This window comes from Epinephelus fuscoguttatus, linkage group LG5 (genome assembly GCF_011397635.1).
Source record: "Epinephelus fuscoguttatus linkage group LG5, E.fuscoguttatus.final_Chr_v1".
NCBI lineage: Eukaryota > Metazoa > Chordata > Actinopteri > Perciformes > Serranidae > Epinephelus > Epinephelus fuscoguttatus.
In genome coordinates, this window is record NC_064756.1 from 10,469,809 (window position 1) to 10,490,101 (window position 20,293).

The 20,293-nt window shown below is 43.0% G+C and overlaps 1 protein-coding gene across 1 annotated transcript; it reads right to left on the reverse strand.

Moving 5' to 3' along the window:
• Window positions 1–6,849: 6,849 nt before the first annotated feature.
• On the reverse strand, window positions 6,850–20,268 carry LOC125888506 (von Willebrand factor A domain-containing protein 5A-like). The gene is made up of 20 exons (XM_049575889.1): window positions 20,119–20,268; window positions 16,561–16,646; window positions 16,068–16,270; window positions 15,761–15,983; window positions 13,780–13,946; window positions 13,554–13,668; window positions 13,321–13,469; window positions 13,139–13,227; window positions 12,846–12,990; window positions 12,205–12,284; window positions 11,511–11,625; window positions 11,208–11,375; window positions 10,351–10,445; window positions 9,765–9,976; window positions 9,513–9,578; window positions 8,944–8,970; window positions 8,213–8,272; window positions 7,869–8,005; window positions 7,483–7,606; window positions 6,850–7,363 (listed from the first exon to the last, which is right to left on the reverse strand). Exons 2-20 carry the CDS (start codon window positions 16,601–16,603, stop codon window positions 7,284–7,286), a joined length of 2,298 nt encoding a protein of 765 aa, XP_049431846.1. The 5' UTR covers window positions 16,604–16,646; window positions 20,119–20,268; the 3' UTR covers window positions 6,850–7,283.
• Window positions 20,269–20,293: the final 25 nt, after the last annotated feature.

A 20,293-nucleotide genomic window follows, 5' to 3' on the forward strand; every position in this document is an offset into this window, starting at 1 on the left:
ACCCACTGCCCCACCAGGCTGACTGCCTTGCCGCCCTTGGGGGGAACGCCTTTTTCAGCACCATGGATCTCACATCGGGCTTTTACAACATCCCCCTCCATGAGTCTGACAGACGGTACACAGCCTTTACAACACCACTAGGCTTGTATGAGTACAATAGGCTTCCCCAGGGGCTGTGCAACAGTCCCGCATCCTTCATGCGGATGATGATGAGTGTTTTCGGTGACTTGAACTTCTCCAGTCTCCTCTGTTACCTGGATGATCTACTCGTCTTTGCTCCATCTGAAGAGGAGGCCTTGAATAGACTAGAGACTGTCTTCTCACGCCTCAGAGCCAACAACCTAAAGCTGTCGCAGAAGAAATGCTACTTCCTGCGCAGGTCTGTGCGGTTTCTGGGTCATGTGATCGACTGCAATGGTGTCTCAGTTGACCAGGAGAAAGTCAAGGTTATATCAGCTTTCAGGAAGGAGGACCTAATGGATGTTGACGGCTGCACTCCATCTCAGCGGAAAGTCAAATCCTTCCTTGGGATGGTGCTGTACTATCAGCACTTCATTCCGGACTGCTCTGCTACCGCAAAGCCGCTCTACGCCTTGACTGCGGGGAAGAAGAGGAGTGTTAAAGGCACCTTTGGTCGGCGGAGAGCCGGTACCTTCCGGAGACTCACGCCTCAGGATTGGACTCCTGCCTGCGAGAAAGCGTTTGGAGACCTGAAGTGCGCCCTCCTTGACAGTGTGGTGCTGGCACACCCAGACTTTGATAGGCCTTTCATCCTCTCTACCGATGCTTCCCTTGATGGTCTGGGTGCTGTCCTGTCCCAGGTGCCTGCCGACGAGGAGGTGGCGAGACCCATCTCATTCGCGAGTAAATCTCTCAGTCGCAGCCAAGCCAACTATCCTGCTCACAGGCTTGAGTTCTTGGCCCTCAAGTGGGCGGTGTGTGATAAGTTCAGTCATTGGCTCAAGGGCCACAGGTTTACTGTCTGGTCGGACAATAATCCTCTCACATACATCTTGACCAAGCCCAAGCTTGATGCCTGTGAGCAGCGCTGGGTCTCCAAACTGGCTCCATATTCCTTTGAAATCAAACACATTCCCGGCAGATTGAATGTGGTTGCAGACACTCTCAGTAGAGAACCATTTGTGAAGCCCTTAAGGGATCGACTGTTATGCGAGCCTTATTCTGTGCTGCTGGACCAGTCCTGTGATGTCAGTGATGAATGTGTGCAGGACTCCTTCCGCCTCACCTGCCAGCCACAGTCATTAGGGAGTTTGTCTCTCTCTGCTGCCCTTGATGGTTCAATGTCTGAGGATGATGTCTCCTCTATTCTGTCTTCTTTTGGCGAGTGGGATTCAGCGCCCAGGCAGCGTGCCGCCTCTCTTGCTGACCATCTCACCTCCTTGGTACCTCCCGGCCAGGATGTGATGCCTTCCCTGTCCCTCGCTGACCTCCAGTCTCACCAACGACAGGACCCAGTCATCTCGAGGGTTACTCATTATGTCGACAGGAAACGCAGGCCCTCCAGACGCGAACGCTGCAATGAGAGTCAGCCAACTCTGAGAGTCCTTAAGCAGTGGGATAAACTGACACTGATGAATGGCATCCTCTATAGGGTCACAAAAGACCCCTTGACCAAACAGAAGAGGTTCCAGTTTGTCGTGCCTGAGACCCTGAAGGCTGATGCTTTGTCTGGCGTTCATGACCATGCCGGTCACCGGGGTCAGCCCCGCACACTTTCCCTGGCTCGCCAGCGTTTCTTCTGGTACGACATGGAAAAGGATGTCCGTGATCATGTGCGAAGCTGCCACAGGTGCATTCTCGGCAAGACCCCAGAGCCCTCCGCGAGAGCTCCACTGGAGAGCATCAAGACCTCTGCTCCTCTGGAACTTGTGTGTGTTGACTTTTGGTCAGCTGAAGACAGTAAGAACAAATCTGCGGATGTTCTTGTGATCACCGATCACTTTACTAAGCTAGCACATGCTTTCCCTTGTCAGGATCAGACTGCCAGGAAGGTGGCAAAAAAGCTGTGGGACAACTTTTTTTGCATTTACGGCTTCCCTCAGCGCCTCCATTCTGACCAGGGTGCCACCTTCGAAAGTGAGCTGGTTGCTGAGCTGCTGAAGTTATCTGGAGTCGACAAGTCCCATACCTCTCCTTACCATCCTATGGGTAATGGTGGTACAGAAAGGTTTAACCGCACCTTAAGCAACATGTTGAGATCTTTACCCCCCCGTTCCAAACAGAAATGGCCGCAAATGGTCCAAACCATGACCTTTGTGTACAACTGCACCATTCATGAAACCACCGGGTTTGCGCCTTTCTATTTGATGTTCGGCAGGGTCCCCAGGCTGCCAGTTGACCTTCTCTTTAAGAACGTATTGCGTGATGAGACTGTGTGCGACTATGATGCTTATGTGAGGTCCCTTTTGGAAGACCTACACTGTGCAATGGCACTGGCTCAGAAGAACTGTACTGCTGAGCAGAGACATCAGTGTGACCAGTACAACAAACGGGTCAAAGGTCAACCTCTGTCTCTCGGTGACAGGGTGCTACTGGCAAACAAAGGTGTCAGGGGGACATGTAAGCTTTCTGACAAGTGGATGCCTGTTGTCTACACAGTGGTGGCCTCAAAACCTGCCTTGCATATCTATCGGATCAGGGATTGTGACGGCAATGAACGTGTTGTCCACCGGAACCTGTTACTCCAGGTTAACTTTCTGCCCTTGGATGACGCCTTGGATAGTGATGCTGCTCCTGTACCCATACCTGCTGCCAGTTTGGCTAGTGCCACTCCTGCAACTGATTGGCATGGGACTGAGATGTCTGGGTTGGGGACTGCGGCTGCAACAGTTGATCCATCCCTTGCTGGTTCCCTCTCGACTGATTTTGGCTGGGATGATGGCCGCACCGCCTCGTGGGTCCTTGAACAGGCCTCCATTGATGGGTCAGCTGGTTCTGACTGTCCACCGTCTCCCTCTGTGCCAGTTTCTCCTGTCTCTGATGGTCCTGCCTCCTTTATGGATTCCTCAGCAACGCTCCCTGCTCCCCTGCCACAACCACTGCCTGCTTCTCCCAACCCACCTCGGGCTCCACATGAAGATAGCCGACTTACCTCTCGGTTCGGCAGAGTCATTAGGCCAGTTTATCGTTTAATTGAGTCCATGGCACAGCTTGAGTCTGTTACGGGTTTGACCCAAGCCCCAGTGTTGTTATTAATGTGTGAGATAAATGATTGAAGGTTACATGCTACTGACATGTGGTTTTGTTTTTTTAAAGACATGTTCTTATGCCAGCCTGTATTATTGTGGTGATTTGTTGCTGTGTGGATGATTTCCTCTGTGACACATGTTGTTTGGCCTAAGTGTGTGTGGTGTATAAGGCATCTCACTTTGTCTATGGAGTATTATGAGTTCTTGCTAGGCGCCAAGCGGTGCTCTGATTCTCTTATCCTTTAACTAGGAGGCTTATATTGCTGGTTCACTGTACTTTGTTGTGTTTGTGTGTTATTCTGGCCAATGTTTTTGTGAATGTGGATTGTTTCACTACCCAGAATTTTGTGTAATTCTAGGGGGGAGAGTGTAACATGGTCAAATACAGCAGTAACAAATGTTTGAAATATTTATTTGTGATGTTTAAGCATTATAATTACACAAAACTTCTGTTAATAGTTAAAACCTGACATGCCAGTTATGTGGAACGTTTGAGACTCAGTTCCTGTACCCCTCCGTTTGTTTTTGTGGGTCCCCACCCCTATATATTATGTCTTCCGCGCTAACCTCTCCCCCTTTGTCACTGCACGATGTGTGAGAGATAAGCAGCTTTGTTGCCGGACATTTCCGTGTTTCAGCCACACTAATACATGCATGTAAAAGTTGCTCTGCTAACATAAACTTACCGAGAGTATGCTAAAAAGTTTCTATATCATTGAATTTGTATAGGAGCTGGAGTAGAGAGCATGTCTGACCGACGTTTATGTTACATTTACTCTTCATCAGGTATGTTTTCCATGCATGTGTTTTTGATACGCCCCTTTGTCACTGCACGATGTGTGAGAGGAGCTGGAGTAGAGAGCATGTCTGACCGACGTTTATGTTACATTTACTCTTCATCAGATTAAACGGAGATCGTCTCCGGTCTGGGCCTCATTAAAACACAACGCAGACAACACTAGCTACCACCGGTTACATATATATATATATATACATATATATATATATATATATATATGTATATATATATATATATATATATATATACACACATAAATATATATATACACATGTAGCCGGTGCACTGTTCCTTACCCCTCCCAGTGCAGGGCTCTGGCTTCGCTAGTGTTCCACTGATTACTGGGTGGCGCCACGCACCTTTTATATACTGGTCCGGTCACACCTGTCGTCCCTCTCTTCTCTTCCGGTTCCACTCGTCCCCCGTGGTGGCTGTGGCCTGGCGTGGCGTGGCAGAGCCTGTGCAGGTGTTGTGGAGCCATTGTGGCATGGCTGTGAGCGCATCGGAGTGCTGTCTGGCGTGTTTTGCTATCGTGGCGCACGTCTCTTCTCGCAGCATAACAGGTATGCGCACCGCTGTTCTTTCTCCCACTTAGCGTGCCATATGCGCATTGGTGACACGGTCCTTTTCTCTACTGCAGTGGAGCAGACTACTGTTGCCGTGGGGCCAGGTTGCCCAGCTGGAAGCCCTCCTGGGGGGTATTCCAGAAAGCGGGTTATGTGAAAACTTAAGTTAACCCTGAGATGAGGGAAACTCTGAGTTATCCGTTCCAGAAAGAGAGGTAGCTGAAACTCTGAGTCAGTCACCATGGTTACAGACTCTGTGAACATAACCTGCTCGCTGGCAGGTTTTCTTCAATAAACCCTGAGTTTTTTTCTGTCTCCTCCCTCTTACACGCTGTTTCATTTCCTCATTCATTCAGTCCGTGCCAAAGCTTGTATGGAAGAGCATTAATTAGCAGAGATTTACCGTCTGTCATAGTCTAAATCCTGCTGGATATTAGTTTGTTACTCAGGACTGTCTTAAGTTACTGAATTTATGCAAATCAATCATTTCTTTGGACATCGGTTTTTGTCTTTACATTCAAATATTACACATAGAGAATTCATCCTCAGCTCAGAATCAAACCTCTGTCCTTTTTATATTTATTATTTTTTATAACACTGTGCACAAGGATCAGACTGTCAGTCTGTTAGAGCAGCTCCCAAATGTTTATTGCACATAATGTGTAGGTCTAATTATTTAAACTTTTAAAATCGGTATGAAGCTTTAGACACGTAGTATCAATGACTAATGATCTCTATCACTGATGTCATTGGTCGCACTGATGGAACATAATTCCTATAGCCTAATATTGGGGATTATATGTTCGTATTTCTGAGTGAGCAATGGTGCAGCATTTCAGTGTCTTTACATTTACTACATTTGTAGCTGAAATAAAGTCACTGAATGCTGTTGAGTCAAGATACAAATAGATGTGCAACATTTTAAAATCTACTGTATTTTAACCTCAACGTCTTTTCAAGTGCAAATCACCAAACATATTATTACTGGGTCACACTGTGAGTTTACAGTCATGTCATTATGTCTTTGATCTATAGCCTAGCCTATATGTTTTAAATCTTCTGCCTCCTGTGTTTTTCCCCATCAGATTAAATCTGAACAAATATATTATTATATATTATTAATATAATGTAATGTATCTACAGCCTGATACACAGTCAGATTCCATCACTTAGTCTTCATTAAGGAAATGTAAGTCTGATAAATGATGAATAAACGGACAACACTGAATCAAACTTTTTTATTAACTTTATGGTTAACTTATTTACACTTTCCTCGCTCTGACTCAGGCTCTTCTTTTAAAGATAAACGTGCACCGACTGCTACACATGCATTAATATCTCTACATCCACTGGATTAAAATGGAGGCGCTGTCTTTTATTTACCTGTTGCCATGGTGAATCATGGAGTCGGAGCTCCATTTTTGATGGCTTTTTATTGTCGGTTTAACTCAGAGTGAACATACTCAGAGTTGACTGAACTAACTCAGATCAGCTGTTCTGGAACCGGATACTCAGAGTTTCCAATCTCAGAGTAAGTCAACTCAGAGTTCAGGGTTAGACTCAGAGTTTGTTGAACTCCTACCTGGAATACCCCTCTGGTGTGGTTGTGCCTCCTCGTGGTAAGTCGGCGTTGTCCGCTCTCTTTTCCTTCTCACCCGTTGCTCCACTCCTGGCTAATTGTTAATATTCTGTGCCACAGTTTGGATCAGGCAGAAGCCATGAAAATAACTCTAGATGCAATAGAGCCAAAATATATATTTTGCTTATGTTTGTTGTTTATTTGTATGCATGCACAGGTATGTCACATCCGGTGGTTGACACATGGGTGTGGTTTAAGTTATTTAACCGGGCATTTAAATGCCTGGCGGGATTGGAGACAATAGGGTTGAGTGAGCTCTGATATTTTCTGTTGACCGTCACGTCAGATCACTGCATTGTAAGTCTTTCTTTAGTTTCCTATATAAAACTTATATAACTGTCAAGTGGACCGATTCAATGAAGGAACAGAGTCACAGATGCGAGCCCACTTACGCCTCTCAGCAGCCTTTTTGTTGATAGCAGTCACTACAAGAATACCTAGGATTACAATAGTGTCCTGGCAGCTTAGCTGCCCGACCCTAATAACATAGACATATTAGCATAGAATACATACAAATACACAATACAATTGGGGATAGTCTTAATGTATCTGCATTTAATCTATTAAAAAACTTCCCCAGTAATGAGACAACATTAAGAACAAAGCTCACAATCTTGTTTTCATATAGATTTTTATGTGGATTATAGGCTGGACAGGACAGGAAAAGTAGTATAATTCTGGCCTATAGATACATTAGTTTCAGTGTCCACTCAAGTGCATGTGTGCCTCCTGTATTGTCAGTTTACATTTTAATGGTGCATTTGCATTCACTTTGTCAAAATATCATAGATGAATAAAGACTGTTTCAGATAAAAAACAACATCAACCAGCTTAAAACAGAAGAGCTTCATTTGTTTTTTGCCGTTACATGGCTGATGGATGAAGTACAGTGCAAATAGTAAGGATAACAAGGTGCAACACGTGTTTCTCCATGTACATCTCCATGGAGTTTGGCAGTGCAATGTGAATAGTGCATAGAATGAGGTGCAACGTTGAGAAAATACAGCAGAGGCGCAAGTAAATCTGCTTCAGTATACCAATCCTAAAGAGAAACCGCTTTGATGACAACTTCACAGTCCCAGGGCATCTTTCTGCACGTTGACACCCAGCAGAGCATTCCCAGCTTCTACACACTCTGTCACACATGGTGCTGAGAAAAATACAAAAGAAACACACACACAAGTGTCAGCAAGAGGAGAGTAAATTGCTTCTTTTAACCACAAACACTGTTATAAACAACAGATTAACACCTATTATTCTGGTTATTACCATTCTGAGCACGGAGCCATGACACAGCCTTCATTGCCAGAAGCTCCCACTCATCCTTAGCATCCATCTTGAAACCATGAAGCCAGATCAGAGCCAGAATGGTGGCCCACACTTCTTTGTTCTCCTAATTCACCAAATCAAAGAAATGCAGATGTTCTGGCTGACAGCACGGGTGCAGATTCAAGGGCTAAACTCACCAGATGTCCTTACACTGAAATGTGATTAGCTGCTGTAAAGATATGACCCGCTACATATCTGTATTTGGTCTAATTCTGTTTTATTATTTCCTCTGTTCCTGTGTGATGCTCCTGGTGAACTCTGTTACCATTTACTACAACCTAAATATAATCTATGAAGTTGCACTCTTATATTTGGCGACAACCCACCAATGCAGGTTTTGACTTTTCCACCTCATCGGTGGTCTTTCCCAGTGCAGTAGCCAGATCTGGATGCAGCACCCAGCAGCCAGACGCCTTCTGGAGGGAGACCAGTTGCAGGAAGGTACCTGCAACCCCACATGGAGCTTTAGAGGAGAAGAGCAAAGAAAGTGTAAACACAAAATAATTTGTGTGCAGGGATAACAGGGATTATAAGGAAAGTGGTTGCTTTCTATTCACACACTCAAAGACTCATACAGAAACTATATAGATACACACTGCAAGATCCAAGGTAAATATGAATGTGTAGGATCTTTGAGAAAAGCCAGTCAGCATGCCACTGGTTTGCTTACCATTGGTCTGAGATGAGGCCTTCTTACCACGCTTAAAGGAGCTGCTAATTCTGCTGAAAACTGTTGATAGAGAAGAGATTTTGGTCAAGAAAGCACAGCAGTGTATCTTCTCCCTGAGGAGACAGAAGCGTGTCCATCTTTGTCCTCTGATTTTGTTGAACTGGTCCATTTGAACTTCACAACCACTGTCCCATTCACCAGCGGTGTGGGGACTAGCTGACTTGTAACATCCACATATATGGATATAACAGACCTTTTTCACAGCAGACATTTTGCCTTGCCATAGCAGGAAAAGCATGGGTGGAACAAATTTCCTTACACTGAAGAGAGCATGAGGCCGTATGATGGCTCAGTTCCATCAAGTGCCCCAGTAAATGTCAGCTGTTAAAAGGTTTAGAGGTGTGCTTAAGAATGTGACACTCGTGACACGTGATTTTAACAAAGATTAAGTTTATTAAGGCAGGATTAATTTTCCCCAGCAGAATTCCTTTGTGTCCATATTCTTTGAAAGCTCCCTCCAAGACACATTGCTTATGGAAAGACACATTGCTATCTTTTTTAAATGTAATTATTCGGTTATTTGAGAGGCAGGAACAAAACTATGTTCACCCCAATTTATTAAAAAACCTCCATTTCTTTTTACACAGTGTCAATTTGAAAAATTACACTGACCTATAAAGTACTTTTAAGGATTCCTGCAAGTAATATAAAACAAAGCGAAAGACCTTTACCTGATTTTACTTTCATCATTGCAGAGTCTGAAAAAAAAAAGATTGAAAATTTAGAAAACATGATAAATATTATCATTCATTTATTCATTTTCTATAACCTCTTATCCTGTTGGGAGTCGTGGGAGGGCTGGAGCCTATACCAGCTGACATTGGGCAAAAGGCAGGGTACACCCTGGGTATTTAGCAGACTATCACAGGGCTGACACATAGAGACAGACAACCATTCACACTCACATTCACACCTACGGACAATTCAGAGCCACCAATCAACCTGAATGTCTTTGGACTGTGGTGGGAAGTCGGAGCACCCGGAGAAAACCCACGCTGAAACTCTGCACAGAAGGGCTCCCCCACCCTACAGGTTTGAACCCCCCATCCTGGGTTTGAATATATATTATCACAAGTAACGATACTGTGAAATGCAAATAAATATTTAATACTATTTTTACCAGAAAAATGAATTGTTTTCTTGCAATTAATTGTCTTAAATGCCTTACGTGTATTGTATTGCTATGTTTTTATGTATTAAAAAGCTATGTTAAAATAACAAATGAACTTGTACTACGCACCAAATTCTGTAGACAATGGCACAGGGTCATCGAGAGCACACAGATTATAAGAAAGAAATCTGTAACCTTTGAGATAAAAATAGAAAAAGAGAGTAGACCATTAAATCCGGAGAATTTCATCCAAGGCACATTTGGGCTTTAAAAAACACAAGTATTCAGCACTGAAGAATCAACCCTGGTTAACAAACAAAATCAATATAAAAACACTGTAAAACACATTCATTATTCTTTTGCTGTCGGTATAACACTCACTGGATACTGGGACATTTACAATAGCCATAGGTCCCTGAATCGCCTCGCCGTTGCCTTTGTTGACAGCAACAAAGGCAGTGAAGGCACTGCTCACTCCTGATTGGACACTGAGCTCCACCACCGTCTTCTTCACTTCCTCATCTCCTTCCTTTTCCTCCTCGACTTCCAGGGAGCGGATCAGAGTCCAAGCAGCCAATCTGTGAACTGTTAATCTGCAGGCAGGCGTGAACACAGAGGAAACTTATCTTACTGGTTTACAAGTGCAAATATGTCTAAGCAATGTTATTATAGGTCCACATAGCCAGAATTAACCAATTCAGATTTAAACACAGAAGTGCAACAATATCACAACAGCCTCAGCAATTTGCTTTCCACTCTGCCACATCATACAAACCCTAAAAATGTGGTTTTATTTCTGCCAACAGTCTTAAAATTCACACTTTGCATTTGTGATTCACATTGTTTTAAAAACAAAATTACTACATTCAAAGGCACTCTCTGCACTGCTCTCACTGAGACACTTAATATGTTAATATTTGTCATTGAACTGAACATTAACTTCATATTTTATTCGTAAATTCACTACCCAGTGTCGTCTGCAGGTGTGAGACTGAAGTGGAGCTGGTTCTGACAGGGATGACCTGCCAGGCTGTACTTCACTGTCACACAGCCCTCTGCTGCCTGAACTCTGAGAAAGTATCACAGTGTCAAAACATGTTTGTTAAAATCACATACTGGATAAAAAGACACATATAATGTGGTCATATAGTTTGCTGAGGGGCAGGTTGTATGTCTCTGCAAAGCAGTCAAGTTGCAGTCACAATTAACATCCGTTTCTGCCAAGACTCATGTAGACATGACAACTGACAACGCTTCAAATATGGATTTATTTTGCTGCAAAGAAATGACATATTCTAAAACATGGATGCTTCACACACATCTTCTCCCTGGCAGCACAGGGGCTCTGTTACATTAAAACAATTTCAAGGTGGGAACCCAAGATTAATGTCACCAATTCAGTATCTGACCAAATATGTCTGTTTGTTCCTGGGTTATGGTGTTGAATAGTGGCCAGAAAAGATCATTATAATGTCACAGTGAAGTTGGCCTTTGACCTTTTGGATATAAAATGTCAACAATTCACCATTTTATTATATTAGACATTTGTGTGAAATGTTGTCATAATAAGTGTATGAATTCTTGAGTGATGGCCAAAAACATGTTTTGTGACATTACAGTGACCTTTGACCACCAAAATCTGATCAGTTCATTGTTGAGTCAAAGTCAATGTTTGTGCCAAATTTGAAGACATTCCTATAAGGAACTCTTGAGATATCGTGTTCACAGGAATGGGACAAACGGACAACCTGAAATCATACTGCTGTCAGTCACAGCTGTCACCGGCGTGGAGGCATAAATAGATATTTCACTATGAGATGATGCTGCTCCTACCTGCCCAGTCAGCTGGGCGTAAATCAGTGACCTTTGACCCTGGAAAAGTGCTGTGATCGGTGGGGAGAGAGCAGCAACAGAAACTCCCTCTGGCACATCCCACTCGACTGAGACGTCCACCACAGCTGGCTGGAGAGCAAATCGCAGCGACTGCATCACCTGTTGAGGATTTTTTTTTTTTTTTTTTGTCATAAGTCAAGAGAAGCACTGGGTTTTCACTTACTTATTGATATGGAAACATGATTTCTGTCTAAAATATAAAGTTGTTGCATTTGTTTGTTTTATATGTCTTACTTTAGGCTGCATCCTCTCTTCCCCTGTGATGAACTGAGCGTGACCTCCTCCTTCCTTGGCCAACCCGTTGATAAGAGCAGAGCTGGCCCATTCCCCAATCCCAAAAGAGAAGCACCTACAATACAGGAGTTTTCTTTAAGTACACAAAGCATCAAACATGGAACATATTCTGAGAGTTTTGTCAGTGTTGATGATTCTCAGTCATCCATATCATGGTAATCTTAAGTGCTATATCGCAGTCAACTGAACTTGCTTGGGTTTCTTGAAGATGTTTCACCTCTTATCCAAGAGGCGTCTTCAGAATGGTGACATCAATCTGTCTCCTCTCTCTCACTGAGCAGCTGGCTGTGAGCCCTCTGAAGGATGGTTGCAGCCCTGTGTTCTTTCACAGTTGAACCCAAGTGTAAGCTGTTTGGAGTTTCAAACTGTAATGCAGGTGGTTTCTGTGATCATCTGTAATCAGCCAGCTTCCTAGATGTTCTTTCAAATTCCCATACCAGTCGAAGGGGATTCTTCCCAAACTGTTTAGCAACATGTTGATGAAGATTCTCAGCCATCCAGGTAATGGTAATCTTCTCTGAAGAAGCCTCTTGGATCAGAGGTAAAAGGTCTTCAAGAAACTCGACCACGTCCAGTTGCCTGCGATATAGCACTTAAGAGTTTTGTGGGTGGTTGTCATGTTTTGTGGTTTCACCTGTGGGAACCTGAATTCTTCTTCACCAGATTGATGACTTGTTTGGTGTTCTCCACCTCTCCGTCAGTAAAGACAAACAGCTGCGGAGGAGAGTTTACATGTCACTCGACGTTACATCACACCCAGAAACATGCAGCATGTGTTGAGTCACCAAACGTGTTCTCTGAAACCTGTGTTAGACCCTGTTAACAATTGGTTTTTAAAATGCATTTTGTTTTGCATTTGCTGGGTTTTTGATTTCCTGTGACCTCAAATTCACGATTCTTCTTACGCTCTGTATTGGTGGCATTTCTGCAATTCTTCAACATCACCTCTCCTTCTATAGTGTTTAGGGGTCGTTACCCATGCTAATAGGTTACTTATGATCAAATGGGATTTATCAATCAGCACAAAGAGCAGATTTGGATGGTTGAGAACATTTGATGCATCTGGAATAACTTCTTTTATATTTTCTCTTAACAAAAAAATTAAGAAAAAATGTAGCCCTGCATGAAGCCCAATGATTGCAACATTATCAGCTCAATAAAGGGGCCACTGTTAGCTACTTACTAACTCACTTTCTGTAATGGGTGAGTGTGTGTGTGTGTGTGTGTGTGTGTGTGTGTGTGTGTGTGTGTGTGTGTGTGTGGCATGTTTAGTACTTGTCTAGGTTGATTGGGAATGGTTGGCTGGCTGTAAATATGTTCGAGGGGCTGAAGGATCTCTGTTCCTCCCAGATCAGCGTCCATCACTTCAACTTTTTTCAGAGCCTCTTCCAGGGTCTTCTGGCTGTACTCCACACTCTTACTGTCATGAAATAAACACACGACTGCTTTCACACGATTTACATCAACATACACACACATATATATGTATATACACATATATACATGCACAGGCAGTGATACCAAAGGCGTTTATTTTGTGGGCTGAACGACATTAAGGAATGACCTACGAGAAGATGTGTTCATGGCTGGACCCGAAACTGTAGATGTTGAAATAGCAGCCCATTGGTAAGCTCTTCAACAGGAGCAGCAGAGTATCCTCCAGGGAAGAGAAAAAAGATAATAAAGGCTGCTGTGTGAGAGAGACACTGAATGATTTGATGATAGAAATAGCAAATGACACGATGAATACCTTGGCACTCTTCATACGTTCTCCCTGCATACTGCCAGATCGATCCAATAAGAGCACAAACTCTCCACATGAGGCGACTGAAGACATCACAGCCTGGGGGAACTCAGGGTACAGGCTCAGCATCACTACTGGATCACCCATCAGAGTGCCTGAAACACAACATATGGAACTCAGCTATAAAATCTAAATGAGTACCTCTTATATTTAACACATCTTCACTAATTTGCACTCACCAGGCTTGGCAGACGCCTGTCCTGCCTCCACCACAGCAGTGGGCTGGTGGGCATCTTTGTAATAAATCAGCAGTTCAACATCTCTGTCAAACTTGTGTCCTGCAGCCAACTTGACCTGCAGTTCACAAAACACACTCATGAATATAAATCAAGTCATATACATCTTGTTCTCAGTACTGAGGAACAATCACACACAGCAGACACATCAGCACTGTACAGTAGCTACCGTGGCCTGGGTTTGCTCTGTGTTGAGGTACTGCAGAGGATCCAGGGAACAGTTAGACTCTACTTTAGAGACTGGACGAGGAGAGGACAGTCGGGCAGAGAAAGACAGACTGTAGGGCACCAGAGAGGCTGGAACACAGATCACCTGGACACTGGCACCTTCACTACCTGTGAACAAGAACAGATACGTTTGAAGTAATTTTTGGGGACATAGGGCAAACGAATACATGCATATTGCTGAGCTGCTAACAAATACATGGGACAGGACATTGAAAGACCAAGAAAAGATGTGACACAGTAATGCAAAATTAAGCTTCTCCTCCAATTAATATAATCATCTCTTAATATAATAATGAATGGACAATACCACGTAATGACAATACTTTTATGTGAATGAATTTTTAATGACTTTATTCATCATATTACTCCTCAAGTCCCTTAAAATAACCTTTAAACTAAAAAGAGCATCTGAGCTCAAGTGACTGAGAATTTGTGTAAGCTACTTGACAATTTCATTAATTAGCTAAGTGTGTCACAGTGGGTTCTAAAAATCTTCCACATTTATACAATTTTAATAGGCGCTGTTGGCATATAGCGGAACTAGAATTACCGCCTTGCGGTCGTATGCCTCCACGAACCTGTCAAGGTAAAGTTTATACCCATGTCTGTGAAAACATGGATGCGTCACACACACCCTGTCCCCAGCAGCACAGATATTCTATTTCATTACCAAAGTTACAAGGTGGGCCCCAAGATTAGTGACACCAATTCAGTATCTGACCAAATTGTCTCCCCTCCTGTTCCTGAGTTATGACATTGAGTAATGGCCAGAAAGTGTTTTTGTGGAACATTATGATGTCACAGTGATATTGACCTTTGACCTTGATTAGAATCAGTTCATTTGTGAGTCCAGGTGGACCTTTGTGCCAAATTTGTGGAAATTCCCTCAAGGTGTTCTTAAGCTATCGCTTTCACAAAGTGAGATGGACGCAAGGTCATAGTGACCTTGACCTTTGACCACCAAGTTCTGCTCAGTTCATCCTTGACATGAAGTGAATTTTTGTGCGAAATTTGAAGAAATTCCCTCAACTTGTTGTTGAGATACCACGTTCACGAGAATGAAACAGATGCAAGATCACGATGACCTTGACCTTTGACCACCATAATCTATTTAGTTCATCGCTAAGTCCAAATGAATGTTTGTGCAAAATTGGGAAAATACCCTCAAGGTGCTCTTGAGATATTGCATTCATGGGAATAAGACAGATGAGATCACAGTGACCCTGACCTTTGACGTATGACCGCCAAAGACTATACAGTTAATCCTTTTCTCCAAGTGAACGTTTGTGCCAAATTTGGATAAAGTCCCTCAAGGCATTCTTAAGATATCACATTCACAAGAATGGAACGTCCATCGGGCAGACCTGAAAACAAGATGCCTCTGGCTACGACTATCAGCGGCTTGGAGACATAAAAACACTCCATTAGTCAGGTAATTGACGAATGGAAATATTGGGTTTTGAGACAGACTGAACCTCCCTCTTCAGTCCTTTATTCTCATTTCAGTCACATTTTTAAAGTTTGGATAAAAACTAAACAGGCACAGTAAGTGTCAACACACTACATTCATCTCAACCCAAACATTTTACAAAGTCCAGAACCAGAATCTGAAAATGTGCTCTTCAAATGTCATGTCCATCTTTCTATGGCTTCAGAAAAACATCACATGTGCATCATTTTGTCAGCAGCTCTTGCAAGTGATGTGTATTTATTCTGGAGAGTCAAGTTGAAACTTGATCTCATTATCATTGACTTTATTTTCACACGACTGATTTTATGTTCACCCCTGGGCACAGCTGGCAGGTTGTATGAGAATTAACAGCTTGTTGTAAATATTTTGAGCTGAAGTGTTTTGTCACTGTTGTGAAGGTGGGTTTTTGACTGTCAGGGCTCATGATGAAGGTGTTGGCTGGTTTTCCTACCCTGAGGTTGGTAGCGAGGGTTGAGCACAGCAGGCAGACAAAACCTCAGCCCATCATCAGCCTGCACAGCCAGCTCAGTGACGTACTCCAGCCTGATGGAGGCGCTCTCTCCTGGAGGCAGACTGCCCACACTCAGAGAGAATATATCTGGACTCTGCTCACTCTCCTCCAACAGGAAGGCCTGCTGACCGGAGCTCAGTGCATCATCATACTCCTCACGAGCCTGGAGTACAGACGACACATGTGAGCAACATTTACTGTGTTTTAAGCTCCATTATAGTGAGTTAGTCTCTACTGTCCAGCTCACCTCCTGTTTCTCCTTCACCTCAGCTACAATCTCTTTTTGTCCAATCTTAGCACTGAAATGACAGACAGCAGCATCTCCAGGCAGAGGGAAGACAAAAACTGCCTCTATTGGTTTGTCCTCCTTGTTCTCATAGTTCAGAGTGGAGACCACTGTAGCCACATGGTCCCTCACCTCCACCTCCACATCGATGCTCTTTAGAGGAACTGACACAGAAACAGCTGGCAGTTATTGACCAATCAATAACTGATAAGAGAAGCTGCTTGCTGCCTGTCTGATCACCAAACACACATTTGCATGGACAAATACACCCAGACATTTTGCACACACCAACACACAGAAAATACGAAAACAAAAATATGAATATCTAAATGATTTGATACTGTTAACTGTTAACCATGCTTAATATCATAACACTCACTAATAGGAAGTCTTGTATGATTTATCCAGACAAAAGGTCAAATTAGACTCTGTTTCGTTGTTTTCAACCGTTTACCTGATTCCTTTTGGTAAGTAAGTAGACCACAGCAGATTTCCATCACCCCTGTACAGCAAGTAGGACGAGTATTTGAGGACTTTCTGCTAAAGTGACAAAAAGGCAAGTTAGTAACTGAGCATTTTTAAAATGTGTTAAGGTAGGCCGACTCTAAATTAATAATAGCAGAACTGATTTATGAAATCATAGAGTTGTAAAAATATAAATCATAATATCAAGTAAGATTTTAAGAGTTGCAGCAGCGTGAAGCGTAAAAAGAAAGTAAAAGTGTAAAAAAAAAGAGTTTCAGACCTGTTTGAGGAAGTCAGAGCAAGTTAAAGGCTAAAGTCAACAGATTTCAACTTTCTTTTAAAAATATTTAGCCAGCTGGCGCCCCTGATTATCTAGGTAGTGTGTTTCATATCTCTGGGGCAGAAATGACAAAGGCTGCATCCCCAATCTTCTTCCGGCTGTTCCTGGTGTAGCAGAGAGAATCTGAGTCAGAGGCTGCAGACTGCAGCCTCTCCAAAAAAGTAGATCAACTCCTCCCCTTTCCTAACCCCCCTAAATTGGCAGAGCCTATTTAAGACACCTGTGGCATGAAGGCTGCCTTTCTCCTTGGCTGCCAAATGGTCATGTCTCTGAGGTGGGTAATGTGGCCTGGAGGTCGTTTTAGCCTGTTTTACTTTGAGTAGTGACCTTTATTTTAACAGAAGCTACATTGTGTTTGTGTTAAATAGTTTACTGCCTGTTTTGCACGGATGGCCTGGTCGTCTTGGTGTCCATTGAAATTGATTTGAGGTTTGTTAACTTTTTAAACAATGTTTAACTTCCACAAACCACAAAATGTGTTAACATTGTATTTGCTTCTTTTGTAGTGGTGAATTGTTCCAAACTGATTGGAGGACATCCCCCTTGCTAGCTTCCACTCACTCCCCCCTCCCCGTTTTGATAGTTTTAATCATCTACTCTGGAAGTGTTTTCATTAATTAAACAAAAAAAAGTTATTGTTAAGAGAATAAATTGTAATAAATTTCATACATCCTTCCGTAACTTTGACTTGCCTTCATTGCCCATTACTAATTCTTTCTTTTCCCTCTACAGACACTTCCAGTTTAATAGTATTATTTTTGCTTATCCAATTCTTAATAAATAAATCTTGACTTGCTTTTGAGCCACGTCTGTCTTGTAGTGTTTGAACCTGTGTTTGCCTTATTGCTTAGAACTTGGTAAAACTCCTTGGGTGAAAGTCCCTAGGTGGCGTTGCCTGGCTTGCAATTGGTGTCATTCCGTTACAGCCCCTTTATAATATAAAAGCACCACCCCACGTTGCCAGATTGGGAATTTCCAATAAACCAGCAGCAATGACCGCAGTGTTCTTGGAGGCAAATAGTTTAAAAGGGAGTTAGCAATGTAGCTGAGTCCAAGCCTATATTTAGGGCTTTGTATATAAGGAGGAGGACCTTTAAATCAGTTCTAAATGTAAGAGGAAGTCAGTGCAGAGCAGCTCAGACTGGCCCGACGTGCTCTCTCCTCTTGGTTCTGGTTCGTAGCAGAGCTGCAGAGTTCTAAAAGAGGTGAAGTCTTTCAGTGGTTTTTGGGAGGCCAGTATAAAGTGTATTACAGTAGTCAAGTCGGCTTGCAATAAAGACAAATCAATTTCTCGGCATCTTTTTCATTTAGAAATGGTTGTACCTTTGCTGTGTTTCTGAGGTGGAAAATGATGTTTTCGTCACCTTGTTATTGTGGGACTTGAAGCTTAGATCTGAATCAAGGCTCACACCAAGACTTGTCACCACTGATTTAATCCAGGGAGTTCAATTCCCCAGATTCAGCAACAATTCTCTTTCTCTCTAAATCTGTGTGAATGACATTCAAATTCTCTGCTCTATTTTGACCAAGTTGTTCCAGATCATTTTTTTCGTACACTTATTTACAAAAAATAACGTACTATACAGAACAAAGCAGCAAAAACACAACTGTCATCTGCTGTCCAGCTGTTTCTCAAATAATGATGTCTCAAACTGTGATAATGTTTTAAAGCAGCACATTATTTAAGATACATAAAAAACATTTATCTCTGGTTTGCTCAGACAGAGCTCGGTGTGAATTATGTGTCACAAAGACAAATAATGACATCACATATTGTCACTCAAAAAATTAACTATTCCACTACAACTTGTGCAGACATTTGCTGTGTTAATATTGTCATTTTTCTGAAAGGTCACAGGGCTCAACAGTGGATCTTATTGAAGTATAGCCTGAGTGTGTGTGACAACCGGAAGTCGTCCAAAAATAAGACATAGGCTGAATCAATATATTCTGTACAGGATAAGCTTAAGAAAAGTAGTCATTTCATTCCTACCTGACACACATTATTATATATCACATGAGAATCTATTAAGGATGACCAACCCCATTCTCCCCTCCAATCATGGGTGCAGATCCCGGGGGAGACGGGGGGGACATGTCCCCCCCAAATTCTGAAACACAAATTGTCCCCCCCAATTCTAAATAGCTTAAATGATTGAAGTTGAACAAATGTATACAGTAGTCCTATATACTAGGAGAAAGGGAAGATGATGAGGAGAAATGGGAATCTGTGAGAGGCAAGATATGAGAACGTGAGTGGACATAAGATGCCTGAGACCCTGAAACTAGAAGTAGCATTAACTAACAGCGAAGCAGTGAAAAGGAGGGTGATGGCTGGTTCCATGTACTACTGGCTGTTTAAGAGAAATAAACAGTAAAGGTAAGCATATGATTCTGTTTGTAGTGCTTTTTGAATGACTTGGTGATGGTGATGAGCCTCTATGAAATCGTGAAATATGCTGGCAATCTCAAGCGCTCTGTGGGAATGATTTGTACACGTGCAATTAAAAAAAAAAAAATTACAACTGATTGTGTCCCCCCCAAACTTGTCATCAGATCTGCACCCATGCCTCCAATACAATACAGGATTTCCCATCCATCCATCTTCTAACGGCTTCATCCTCTTGAGGGTCGCGGGGGGCTATCCCAGCTACATTGGGTGAGAGGCAGGGTACACCCTGGACAGGTCGCCAGACTATCGCAGGGCTGACACATAGAGACAAACAACCATTCACACTCACATTCACACCTGTGGACAATTTAGAGTTATCAATTAACCTAGTCCCCAATCTGCATGTCTTTGGACTGTGGGAGGAAGCCGGAGTGCCCGGAGAGAACCCACGCTGACATGGTGAGAACATGCAAACTCCGCACAAAAGGGCTCCCACCCGGGATCCCTCTTGCTGTGAGGTGACAGTGCTAACCACCACATCACCATGCCGCCCTACAGGATTTCCCTGAAAACAAAAACAAAGTATCGCCTCATCCCTTTAAGTCATCACCTATGATTCACTGTAAGTGTGAGAACCTGCCCTCTGCCTGTGCTTCCTTATTTTCTCCTGGACTCGCAGACAGAGCGCAGAATAAACTCAAATACAGCGACAAAGCTCGTTTCAAAGCGGGAGTGCATCTGCGGTTTGCTTTCACTTTTGCTGGCGACATTTAGAAACAGATCATCATACTCGAATGAAAAGACCAAACACCTACCTGTGACTTGTGTATTAAAAATGAAATGTTTTTTCTCCTCTGTAGATACGGGAACAAACACTGGGAGGTTCATAAACCAGGGACTATTGATCCAGCTGCTGCACAACACACCCACAACTGTTACAGTAAATCTCAGTCATGACTAAGGGGTATGCTCGATCTGTTTGAAAGGGGT